Genomic DNA, 13,278 nt, shown 5'->3' with positions numbered 1-13,278 from the left:
TCCTTCAAGCATATTCCCTTGGCTATCTTTTTACTATGCGATCTTGTAGTTCTACTTAAGTTTTCCTCTCTCAACATCATTTGCTCATTATCCACTTCATCCAGTCCATTCAACAGTTTATAAACCTGTATTAAATCTCCTCTTTCTCTTCTTTGTTCCAAGGTAGGCAAATTCATTTCTTTTAATCTCTCCTCATAGGTCATTTCTGCCAATTCCGGAACCATTTTTGTTGCCATTCTCTGCAATCTCTCCAACTTCCTTATATGCTTCTTTTTATAAGGGGACCAAACCACTCCAGCATATTCCAATCTTGGTCTAATTACCATACTAATTAATTTCTTCATCATATCTTTATCCATATAATGGAAGGCTAATCCAATATTTTTTATCAAATTATACGTTTCTCCAAACATCTTATCAATATGAGCCTCAAACTGCCCATGGTCTTGTATTATCAATCCCAAATCCTTTTCCTTTTCCAACTTTTTCAACACTACTTCTTCACCCATCTTATATGACCCTCTTGGCCGTCTTCCACTCTTTCCCATCTCCATCACATGACTTTTGCTCAGATTAATTTCCATTTCCCACCTCTTGCTCCACTCCCAAATCTTATCCAGGTCTGCCTGTAAAATTGTGTGTGTGTGTGTGTGTGTGTACTTATGCAGTGGTAGCCTAGATAATGCAGGAATGTTGGGCAAGGAAGATAAAGCCATGTTATCAGATAAGAATCATGTCGACGGGTTTTTGAAGTGACTGGGTGTGGTGATGGTGATGGTGGTTTGTGAGAGCAAAGTGAATGAAGAAAGGCCAGAAAGTGAAGAAAGGAAGGGAATTCAGTAAGGGAAGGATAGGAAGTAAAGGAAGGTGGAAGAAGAAAGTGAAAAACTAAGGAAGGGAAGTGAAGGAATAATTAAGGAGAAAACTTTGACATAATGGAGGTAAGAAAATGTATTATTTAATTAGGCAGTCAAACAGTTTGGTAGAGAGACAGACAGAGAAGCTAAGGAACAGACAAGCAGAAGTACAGGTGAATGGAAGGAGAAACACAGTAAAGAAAAGTGAAGAAAAGAAAAAAAACAAACAGACAAATCATCAATACTCATCCAGCCATCCCTCCCACAGCATGAGCCCCACACAGACTACTATGGGAGTCTGGAGCACCTTCCTCTGGCCCCCTTGAGGAAGAAACCACCCCCATACGCCAGCAGGAGGCAGCAGGACACCCGGAGGGGCAGCTACCTGAGGGATGTCCTTTCAAGCAGCACAGGGGACCTCACACAGGCTGGGAACAAGACAAGGGTGCTAAATAAAAGCCCAGGGAAGGATGCAAAGGGGAGGACTAAAGACAGGGGGGATTCCAGCCTTTCCCAGGGGTGTGAAGAGGAGAGTGGTGGCTCAGGGGATGTGTCAGGTGCCCTTGAGGATGCCACACGTGTCCTCTCGCAGCACAGGCGTCAGGGAAGTGTGCTGTATGGCGCAGAGGAGAGAAAATACAGTGATAATGCAGATTACCATCATTCAAAGCCAGTGAGAGAACACACAAGGAAACACAGCAATGGGGGCACAGAACATCTTAGGAGCTCAGAACATAGCAAAGCGACAGAGAACAAAGTCACAGAGGAGCACAGACACTTACAGAGGGACACAGTGAGAGAAGAACACACAAGGAATCACAGCAGTGGAGACACAGAACACAGCAGAGAATGGCATGCGACAGAGAACAAAGTCACAGAGAAACACAGACACTGGGATCACAAAATGCAAAGGGAGAGAGAGGAACCAGAAGGAAAGAGTATAGAAAAGACAGGTAGAGATAGAGCCAGAGACACAAGCATGATAACTGAAATGGGGAGGAGTAGATTAGACAAACAAGGCACAGAAAAGAAAGTTACAGAGAGACATAGAGACTTAAACCTGAGGAATTATAGAGAGAAAGAAGTAACAGAGAACAAAAATAGAGAGAAATATAGAGACTTTAGTCAAAGAGAAATAGAGAAACCAAAACAAGGCACCAAGTTTTCAAGGGAGAGAGCAAAATCTGAAGGCAACCTATCGGACTCGGAATCACTGGACGGAGAGAGGAAACAGACAAACACAAGCAGTCTGAGAAATTACCGTGAACTGGCAGCCATTCCTGACCACACCCTCGTCAAATGGTCTCGTAGTAAGAGCCTCAACGACGTGACACTTGACGATGGTGTAGATAATGGCAAGGTAGAGTACAGAAAAGTGCAGGTGTGTAGTTCTAGTGATGATGGGGTAAAGGATAGGCTGGCACCATCTGTAGGGAAGGAATGGGGTGTAGATAGGAGAGCTCGAGCTTGGTCTGTGGGTAAGATGGATGTAGATGCAAGGAATAATGGAAATGGAAGGAGTTATGGATCGTCATCTAATGTGGGTAAAGGAACAGATGTAGATGGAAAAAATGGTGCGTCATCATATATCGTAGCCAAGAAAGTGGATGTAAATGGAAGAAATCGTGCATCATTAGGGAATAAGGTGGATGTAGATAGGAGGAGTGGTCTATCATCATCTTCAATGGATAAGGTGGAATATAGAAAGGTATGCGTCAATGCTGAGGAGAAGACACGCACATCAGCAGCCTCATCCACCTCCCTATCTTCCCCTTCATCATCTGTGTCTTATTCACTCAAAAGTAAGGAGGTGAGAATTAATATGGATTGTTTATTATTATTATTATTATTATTATTATTATTATTAATTTTCTTATTTGTTTATGCATGTTTTAATTTTGTGATATGAAGAAGACATTATTCCTGCCTATTTTTTGTTTTCATTTGTTATTTTATGTATATTTCATCTTATCCATTTCAGTTTTCCTATCTTTTATATTGTCATGTGTTCCTCTATTTCTCTTCTTTTTCATGTGTTTTTTCTTCTCTTTCTTCTAACTCCTCTGTGTTTCAAGTTCATTCTATTTCTCTTTTGTAATTTCAATCAATTTTTCCTTCTCTTTTCTCTACTACTGTATTTTTACTCTTTTTCTTTTTACCTTCTACTTCAAGTCATTTATTTTCTTTCTCTTCTGCTTCAAATCTTCCTTTGTGTTTCTCTTTCTTTAAACCAATTCTTGCTCCATCTCTTCCTTCTTTCATTCCATCTTTCCTTTTTACATTAGATATTTCACCAGTTATTTCTTTTTTTTTCTTTCTTCCTTCTGTTAAGCTCTCCATCATCTTTCCTACATCACTGACTTCCCCTCTTTTCCTCAGATATTTCAGCAGATCTTTCCTTCTTTCTTGTCTTCCTGTCTTTAAACTCTTCCTTACTTTACTGATTTCCCTTTTCTTTGTCTCTCAGGAGGAGGCTAAGGGGGCTGATGGTGCTGGTGGAGTGGCCGGGGTGTTTGTGGCCACCCCTGTCTTTTTGGAGGGCAGTTCTTCTTCCTCCTCCCCATCCTCCTCTCCTTTACCGTCACCATCCCATTCATTACTGCAAGGAAATGATGTCTTGAGAAATAAATCGGTGAGTTGGTATGATCCCTCCTCTTTTTTTTTTTGTTTAATTTTTCTTTTCTTTCTTTAAGATTTCCATGTGTTTTTTTTTCTTTTTCTTTTTTTTTCTTTTTTTTTCTGTTTTTATCCAGCAAGTTTTGTATTATTTATTTATTTATTTGTTTTATTTTCAAGTAAAATGCTCCTTCTTCTGCAGGACTCCACAGACACAGAGAGCAAGGAGAAGGAGGAGGACAAGGCTGCTCTCTCAACCCTGCGGCGAGAGATCCTTCACTTGACACGCCTAAAGGAGGAAATAGAGCAAAACCTCCTCAGGGGCCAGGTGGGGTCAGGCAGGAGAGAGAGAGAGAGAGAGAGAGAGAGAGAGAATCAACTTAACTCTTTCTTTCCCCTTTTCCTTTCACCACTAACTCTTTTGGTTTTTCTGCAGTCAGTGCTGAAGGAGGAGGTGACAGGGCTGCGGCAGGAGCAAGGAGCGTTGGCGGCAGCAGTAGAGGAGCGTGAGAGGCGGCTTCACTCCCAACAGGCTGAGATACAGGACCTGAAGGGCACCATTGCACAGTTGCAGGGTCTTGTGTTCACCAGCAACACAGAGGTGAGGGAAGGAGGGGAAGAGGTGGTGTGGTGGAGCAGGTGTGAGTGTTGAGGTAAGAAACAATTGCCTGTGTGTGTCTGTGTGTCTTACTCTCCCCTATCCTCCAGACACGACTGCAGCGGCAAGCTAGTGACCTGCAGGAGCTGTTACGGGAGGAAAAGCAGCAGCGCCTGGAGGAGACCACACAGCTGCGGCGTGAGATGCGACTGCTTTCTTCACAACTGCGAGAGAAGGACCAACAGCTGGAGAGGTACCGGTCCACCCCCTCCCTGGCCTCTTGGGGCAAAGAGGGGCTGGGAGTGCGGTCCAAAGAAGAGTGGAAGACCTCGCTGCCTGATGTGAGGGGTGGGGAAATGGTGCCACCGCTCGGGGTGTCCGTGGCGGAGAGACGAAAGTCCTTCTCTGGTATGAGTGATTCCTCGGAGGATGGCCCCACCTCCTGGGCAGGGTCCCTAGAACACAGCACAGCCTGGAGCACAGAGAATGTAATTGAGTCATCCTACATTGCTCCTGTGAGGTCCTACCTATCATCAGAATCCTGTAGGATATCTGAGAGGCCCCAAGTGGCTCCTGGAGGGTCTAACATTGCAGTGAAATCCTCAAGGATACCTGTAGGACATCCTGCAGAAGCATCAACGTCAAAACACATTCCTGTAGTATCAGACATGGCAGTAAGACCTTCCAGGAAGTCTGAGATGACTCCCACTGATCCTTCTAGGGCACAGGTGTTGCCTTTGAGAAGCATCGTGCCATCAGACACAGTGTCAGGGGATGAGCAAAGCAAGGGTGTGATGAGGTCAACCTTGTATGTAGAGCTTCATGACTACAGCAAGTCTGGGGGTGTGAAGGAGGTGCCAGAAGGGAGCCACAGGTCAGAAAGTGATTACAGTCTCTCCTCTGAGACACCAGCTCCTGTCAAGACAAGAAGAGGCTCAGAAGAAGGACAAAGAAGGGAGTATTTGTCAAGAGGCTTAAAAGAGGACCACAGGGAGAAGAATAGGCCAGGCAATGATAATAGATCTTTCTCTAAGACCCCAGCCCCTGTCAAGACAAGAAGAGGCTCAGAAGAGGAACAGAGAGATAGATATAGGTCAGGAAACAGTAACAGATCTTTCTTCAAGACCCCAGACCCTGTCAAGACAGAAATGAGACCACTATACCGTACAAGACCAGATGGCCATGACAGACTCCCCACCAAAACCCAAGCTGTTGTCACCAAGCCATCCCAACCATCCACTGCATCAATACACCCTTCCACACCTTCTACCCCTCCACCCTCACGACTTCAGGGCACCAGAGAGGCAGGGAGCAGTGTCACCCACTCCACTTCACAGGAACCTCCCATGTCAAGTATCTCAGGGACTCGGAACCCTAGGACTGGGCAGAAGGCTCTACAGGAGGCATCAGGGGACCTGGGTGGCTCCTGGCAAGACCCTAAAGGCAGCAGGGGTGTGATGGGTGTGAAGACTTCCTGGATGTACAAGCCTGTCACAGGGGGAGCAGTAAGAGAAGATGGAGGACAAAGAGGAGCATCAGGAGAGAAGAAAGATGTGGCTGTGTTGAGAGGAGAGAAGAAAAGTGTGGATGGTGGGAGGGAGGAGAGAGTGGAGAGAGCTGGTGCACAGTTAGCAGTGAGTGTCAATGAGACAGGAGAAGCACACCAGACACCTCTTACATCAATGCCACCCTCCAGTGTCTCTTCACAGTGCCACTCCTTCGTGAGTTCTTTAGGGAGGAGTTTTGGCAGCTCAGGGTGCAGAGTGAAGTGGCGCGGGCTGTGGCTGACACATTCCTGGCCATGGAGAGTGGCAGTGGTGAGGAGAGGGCTATGGGGCGCTTGCATGAGACTGTGGGGCGGCGGGACAAGGTGTTCAAGTTGCACCAGGACCCCCCTGCTGCTGACTTGCTGTCCTGCCTCCTGGCATGGCTGCATCATGACCTAGCACCCAGGGCACACCCACAGGCACCCCTGGTGTCCTCCGTGGTGTCCCGGCTTTTCCATGGCCTAAGGGAGTCCCTCATCGTATGTCCTCGCCATGGAATCCTGTCCTCAGCGCTGGAGTCCTTTAACTTTATCACCCTGTCTGTGCCTGGTGAGGGTGCTTGGACCCTGCAGGAGCTGTTGGGGCGGAGGTTCCGGCCGCAGGACATGGCCTGGGAGTGCCAGCCGTGTGGGGGACGTCAACCCTGCTCCCACAAGATCCACATGCTGCGGTCGCCCACGGTGCTGGTGCTGGCCCTGCGGTACTCTCGGGACGTGGCAACCAGGGTGCTCTTCCCTGATGCAGGTCTCTCCCTCGCCCTGCACCACCGGGATGCCATCTCTGTTAGGTGTGTCATGCGTGATGGTGGTGGTGATGGTGGTGGTGAGGATGGTGGTGGTGTGCTGACAGTTTGACTGTAAAGTTCTTCATACTACACAAAAAATTCCTTTCTATTACTACTACCTTACTACCTTTCTTTCCTGCAGGTCCCCCGAGTACCAGCTAGTGGGTGTGGTAGGCCGGCAGAGTGGTAAGGGCAGCAGCCGGTTCTCAGCTTACTGCAGGAGGCTGGAGGGTGGCCGCTGGGGAATGTGGAGGGAGGGACAGGTGGCATCCGTGTCCAGGAGAGAGGTGTTGTCCCAGCAGGGTGCCCATCTGCTGTTCTATCTTCAGTGCCAGCAAGAGGAGGGCCAGGGTGCCACTCACAGGGCCACTCGAGAACAGGTGAATGGGACTAGGAGGACTGGTGGCTTGAGTACCTGTGTGTAAGTGCGATTTGTTTCTTGTTATTGAGAAGGGAGGTCATAGAAGAGGCTGGCACAGAGTGGAGGGGGTGCAGAGGAGAGTAAGGAGTAAGTGAGAAGAAATAACCAATGTACTACATTCTTTTCTTTCATCTGTATTACTAAAAGACGGCAAGAAGTGATTTGTATTCTTTATTTTACCTTGAAGACTTGAGGACAACCAGTGCATTTAGTCATGCCCCTCCAGAAATAATAGTAAAATTAAATAATAAGAAAAGGAAAAAAACAAATTAAAATCCAATATGTTTAGAGAGCCCTTAAGATCTCTACATTTATTCACATCACCAAAAAAATGAATGAATAAATAGATCAAATGATAATAAAATGAAAAAAAACAAATTTCCAATATTTAAGAAGCCTTTATTTAGTATTTGGCACACTTCCTGTAAATCAGCAATGTGGTAATATATTAATGTTTCTGACTGAGCATGTACTCTACCCCTGTACCCACGTGAGTTACGGTTCAGTGGGCTTAATGTACAGTTTGCTCCACACTTGAAACAGCCTCCCTATCATTTATTGCTACCTAAAGCGATATATTAACCCAGGAAATATCTGTAGGTAAATATTAAATGTTAGATGAGATGTGTCAACGGAATAACACTTATTCTCAGCCTCTTCATATCCACCTCCCTGTAACTCCTCACCCTCCTAATTTCTACTTTTCTTATATTCTCATGTTTATCTCCATGTTAGCACCCCACCTCTCTCTCTCTCTCTCTCTCTCTGGCACTTTCTTGGGATAAAAGACTAATAATCCAGACATTTACTATTAGGTTAGGTTGGAAAAACTTGAAATATTATGGAAAATTTCCATAGTTTTTTTTTAAATGCTCATATTGCGTTTTTTTCCCCACCAAAACCTCCGATTCCCCACAGGCCCCCAAGCTTGTTTGGGGAGGATGGAGGGGAAGGGAGGGAGAGACTTGTTATAAAGAATTACCAACAGTGTTTTTACACTTAACAGATTTACCTGTGACGTCTGTGACAAGATGTTTTTGAACAAAGTAGACGCAGATCTTTGCTACAAAAATCATTTGGACATGTGCATCCAGCCTCTGCCGCGTGTACCAGGGCTGTCACAAAATATTCCTTGCAAAAATTAAATGTGTAGCGTTTTATTTGAGCCTTGCCTTCAATTATCCCATTCCCATAATAATATCTTTATTACGGTGGAATGAGGCTGTACGTCTCAGCTTGGCGTTATCCTGCGACTGAAGAGTACAATAGTTTTTCCGGCGAGCGCCGAGGGAGATTCGTCTGGCAGTGTAACTATTGTTTTCAGTAGCAGCGTTCGCGTGTAAAAGCGAACGCTTCTGGACCGTTCGCCTTTTGCAAAGTGCTACAGAAAACGCCTAAAGATCGAAGTGTTAATAATAGTGATAATAACAAAAAGAAGAGCGTGTTTGTGGCCTCTCAGTAGGCAAAGGCGAACTATCGACATACATTTTTTTTTAATTTATTTTTTTTATTTATACCATGTGGGCTTTTCACGAGAACTTATAGGCTAAAGGGGATATTTTTTAGGGTACCTCCTATCTCAAAGCCCACCCGCTAGGAAACCGTTGCCCTGAGTGAGGAAGCCCAACCTGCACTTAGACCGTGGACAGGATTCGAACCCGTGCGCTTGGAGACCCCTCGGATCCCAAAGCACGCATGGTTCCATTGTACCACGGCGGCACAAGAGGATGTGGGTGCCTGCTGGTGACAGACAGCCGCCAAAGACTGTAGGTATGTGATAAATTGATGTAACTCATTATTTCACAGTCGTTCCCTGTTGTAACCTAACTTTCCTAATCTCCCGGGCAATGTATATGTGAATTAACACCTGGGAGGAAACTTGAACGCCCTAGAATTAATGTTTTCAAAAGGTAAACGAATGATCTAGTGCCTTTGTCAGTAACCGCCAGACGAGTTTGTGTATTTTCTTTTTTTTTTTTAACTGTTTGATCTGCTGCAGTCTCTGACGAGACAGCCAGACGTTACCCTACGGAACGAACTCAGAGCTCATTGTTTCCGATCTTCGGATAGGCCTGAGACCAGGCACACACCACACACCGGGACAACAAGGTCACAACTCCTCGATTTACATCCCGTACCTACTCACTGCTAGGTGAACAGGGGCTACACGTGAAAGGAGACACACCCAAATATCTCCACCCGGCCGGGGAATCGAACCCCGGTCATCTGGCTTGTGAAACCAGCGCTCTAACCACTGAGCTACCGGGCCGTGTGTGTGTGTGTGTGTGAGAGAGAGAGAGAGAGAGAGAGAGAGAGAGAGAGAGAGAAAGTTGAATTTGAATGGCTGCACTAAAAGCGATTTCAGGCGGGAGTTGCCATGGTAACAGACTATCGTTCCCGTTATGGCTTGACGCTTGACACTTGACGAACACTTATCAGCTGAGATTTTGCCCTGCACCTTGGCCTACATTCGAAAATCTGTTAATTGAAAACTATGTCATGAAATATCAAGCTTTATCAAGATTCAAGAATGTGTGGACGCACAAAATAAATGAAGAAAGGCAGCAGTTAGAACACCACCATCTGACGCCCCGGTTGCGAGAAGGCCCTGCAACATTTTATGAATATTTTAGAATGACACCTGAAGCATTTGACAAGGTGCTGTCCCTGGTTCACCATAGCCTGGAGAGGGAAACTACCAACTTCAGAGAGCCAATTTCTTCTGAGGAACGGCTGGCAGTAACAATAAGGTAAGTGAATAAGAAAAAAAATAGGAAAATATTAATACTTAGTGTATTATATCCACTGACCTCACATCTCATATAATGTTTCTTAAGGCTGCAACACAGTCTACTGATCAAACTAATTCTTAAACTTTTCTTTCCAACATCCTCTGTAGATAAAAAAGAATCAATTTATACTAAATTTGTACATCATCCGGTGTGTGTGTGTGTGTGTGTGTGTGTGTGTGTGTGTGTGTGTGTGTGTGTGTGTGTGTGTGTGTGTGTGTGTGTGTGTGTGTGTGTGTGTGTGTGTGTGTGTGTGTGTTTCAGGTTCACATTCACTCACCTTTTCAGGTTTCTGGCCATTGGATCATCTTTTCGTGCCATGTCGTTTGCATTTAGGATGGTGAAAACAACTATTGCTGAGATCATCAATCAAACTTGTGCAGCTGTGTGGGAAATGCTTCGGCCTCTCTACATGCCTTTTCCAGACGAAACTACATGGAAGTGAGCAGCAGAGGAATTAGTAAGTAATTGGAATTTTGCTTATTGTTTTGGCTGCATAGATGGAAAACACATTTGTCTGAATTGTCTTGATAACAATGGTTCAATGTTTTTTAACTACAAGCATTACTTCTCACTCATTCTCCAAGGAGTTGCCAATGCAAATTGTAAATATCTAACCATAAACATTGGGACAAGGGGAAAGCAAAATGATGTAGGGGTCTTTAGAGAAAATAAACTTTATAAGTGCCTTACAGAAAATGTCATCTGATATATATATATATATATATATATATATATATATATATATATATATATATATATATATATATATATATATATATATATATATATATATATATAGAGAGAGAGAGAGAGAGAGAGAGGTGATTATTATATATGGAAATAAACTTGCGAGAAACTCCACTCTTTTCTTTTATCTTTCTCCACTGTTCTGATACAAATACACTGCCACTATGTTTTGCTATTTGATGCATCACAAATACAGGGTGTGAGGGAAACTTCATTTATTATCTCTTCAATATCCATGTCTGGGTCAGTTCCCATCTCCCTCTGTACCATGGATGTGAATACTACTGACTCTGAGGGGGGAATTGCTATAGCAACTCCATCCCCTTCCTTGCCCTGCCCGACTCTCATATCAGCTAATTTACTAGGCACTAGGCAGTGAATTCGAGCTCATCATTCATGATTGACAAATTCTCACGAAAGCCCTGTGCAGACGCGGAAGCTGTGAAAGTCTTAGGATTTCGCGTACCACGTTTCACTACCTCCCATAGATTTATAACTGGCCGGCTGCTCACAGACATCCAAATCACTACATGGAAGACTTCTCTGTTGCTTTTCTATGATATATTGTTCTTCATTCTGACGTTAGCATTGAGATGAAATACTGAAACTGTAAATTATGTTAAATGATGTAATCTTGGGCCTACATGTCTGCTGCTATTCCGTGATTCTTCTTCTTTCGACAAAAGTAAAGTAAAATTAAGGAGGAAGAGGAGGATGAGGAGGAGGAGGAGGAGGAGGAGGGGAAAGAGGACGGGAAGGAGGAGGGAAGACAAAGAAAATTAATGAAAGTTGTCATTTATAAAAATATCTCGCTTTCGCTCTCGCCCGCTTTCTAGCTTCCAGTACAGACGCGGCCTTAGATTCTCTGCAGAGGCGTGGGTTGTTCAGTTTATAATTGACTTTTCCCACAGCCAGATTCGTTTCTATACACACCTTGCTTATGCATTCACGTCAACTCACCTGCCTTGTGTACCTGTGGGTCTGCCTTGCATTCATCCCCACCTGTTCATTATGGCTGTGTGTACCCTTCACCCCCCTCCGCTGCCTCCCCCACAAACACACGAGACGGAGGTCGTAATATTCAACAGAGCGAATGTTTCATCAGTGTGTGTGTGTGTGTGTGTGTGTGTGTGTGTGTGTGTGTGTGTGTGTGTGTGTGTGTGTGTGTGTGTGTGTGTGTGTGTGAGATATTTTAGGTAGCCAAATCTGAGTTGTTTGGCGGCGATCTCGCATCTTCATCTCTTTGCAATTCAAGCGTAGCAAGTTTGAGATTCTTCCCCCTCTCGTCTGCTTCAAGTAATTACCAAGTCACTCGGAAACTCATCGTGTGCTTTGTGGTGTGAATATTTTTTCCTTCCTCTCCGATAACTTTTGGCGAACGCGGCTCGGGGAAGGAATTTTTGATAGTGCGGGGTTGTCAAAATATGTACTCTACTTTTTGAAAATTTCCTTAACCTGTACTCTATTTTTCACCAGCGTAGTCCCTCTTTTCCTTCCACGTGGTATCTGCTTTACTAATACACAAGTCTGCCCTCCTATCTGCCAGTTTTCTCTTATACTCTTCGTTTACTCGTTGCCACTTCCATTCTCTATCAGCCTCACATCGGCGGTCTTCTATTTTCTTTGCCTTCTATCTTCTAAACCATCCACCTCCCACACCTCTCTCTCTCTCTCTCTCTCTCTCTCTCTCTCTCTCTCTCTCTCTCTCTCTCAGAAGGCTCTTAAATTTGTTTTGCAGTCATTTTTCTCTGGAACTTACTTTGTTTATAATTTTTTGATTTATGAAAAAACTTAGCAATTCTATAAGACAAAAAAAAAAAAAAAAAAAAAAAAAAAAAAAAAATATATATATATATATATATATATATATATATATATATATATATATATATATATATATATATATATATATATATATATAACATTAATGGCTGGACTGAGGTGATTTCAAGAACCTTAGTATGTGTGTGTGTGTGTGTGTGTGTGTGTGTGTGTGTGTGTGTGTGTGACAGTTTAAAATATTCACGTCCTATTTGTCAAGTCCCTTTGTGTTTCTTTGCTCAGCGTGGCACGGCGGTAAGTGTTGCTACAAATAAAAATGAATTTGTCATGTTTTGTGAGGATTATCTGTCAGAGGGGGAGAAATATTGCAGCCTTCCTGATAGACTTGTTTATTTGGTTTGGCCTTGTCCTTGGCGCGTGTTCTGCTTTGTTTTGCGTCTCCTGGGTATAATGTGGTTAGGTTTTTGTATTTCTGTCTCAGAGTGGAAGGAAATCAAAAGTTAAAATATTTGCAGGAAGGAAGAGAGAGAGAGAGAGAGAGAGAGAGAGAGAGAGAGAGAGAGAGAGAGAGAGACTGAGATAGATTGAAATAATTGTCCATTTATGTTTATTTTAACATATTTGCAGGAGAGAGAGAGAGAGAGAGAGAGAGAGAGAGAGAGAGAGAGAGAGAGAGAGAGAATCGACCATATGACTGTGATAGATTGAAATAATTGTCCATTTTATGCCAATTTAACGGAGGCATTTGTGTGTTGCTACTGTTAATACCACCACCACCACCATCACCACCACCACCACACAACAAAACACACACACACACACACACACACACACACGATAACCATAACTACACTAAACACTATGAGAACCGTAAAAAAAATACCTGAACAAGTGTGTGTGTGTGTGTGTGTGTGTGTGTGTGTGTGTCCATCCAAACACTAAACTCATCCCCATTACTCCCATGACCTATTCCTCAAAACCTCGTCTTAATTCCCCACAAACCTCATCAGGGAACAAACTGAATGAACACACGACAATGCATCTTAGCCACAGGTAACACGTATCTCATTAAAGGAACCTCACCTGTGTTTACCTGGGCTATCTGCACCTGTGGCTCGTGTAATTAGCAGGTGT

General features: G+C 44.0%; 1 protein-coding gene across 2 annotated transcripts; it reads left to right on the top strand.

Moving 5' to 3' along the window:
• Positions 1-749: 749 nt before the first annotated feature.
• Positions 750-6,159, top strand: LOC123510134. Of its 2 annotated transcripts, none has more exons than XM_045264973.1 (6): positions 750-941; positions 1,126-2,667; positions 3,325-3,489; positions 3,676-3,801; positions 3,910-4,074; positions 4,182-6,159. In XM_045264973.1, the coding sequence occupies exons 1-6, from the start codon at positions 936-938 to the stop codon at positions 6,015-6,017; spliced, it is 3,840 nt and encodes a 1,279-aa protein (XP_045120908.1). In that variant the 5' UTR covers positions 750-935; the 3' UTR covers positions 6,018-6,159. The 2 variants fall into 2 exon arrangements, with proteins under 2 accessions (XP_045120908.1, XP_045120906.1); XM_045264971.1 differs by having other exon boundaries at positions 782-1,030.
• The last annotated feature ends 7,119 nt before the right edge of the window (positions 6,160-13,278 follow it).

This window comes from Portunus trituberculatus, chromosome 28 (assembly GCF_017591435.1).
Source record: "Portunus trituberculatus isolate SZX2019 chromosome 28, ASM1759143v1, whole genome shotgun sequence".
NCBI classification, from domain to species: Eukaryota; Metazoa; Arthropoda; class Malacostraca; order Decapoda; family Portunidae; genus Portunus; species Portunus trituberculatus.
Note: the sequence above shows the minus strand (reverse complement) of the source record. Positions and strands in the feature narration are given on the sequence as shown.

Bases quoted from the DNA above. Each gene is read 5' to 3' on its own strand.
- LOC123510134 (XM_045264971.1), top strand. From the start codon at position 950: ATGTATTATTTAATTAGGCAGTCAAACAGTTTGGTAGAGAGACAGACA. The intron at 1,031-1,125 runs GTGAATGGAAGG...TCCCTCCCACAG, and splicing joins ACAGACAAGCAGAAGTACAG to CATGAGCCCCACACAGACTA. The intron at 3,802-3,909 runs GTGGGGTCAGGC...GTTTTTCTGCAG, and splicing joins AAAACCTCCTCAGGGGCCAG to TCAGTGCTGAAGGAGGAGGT.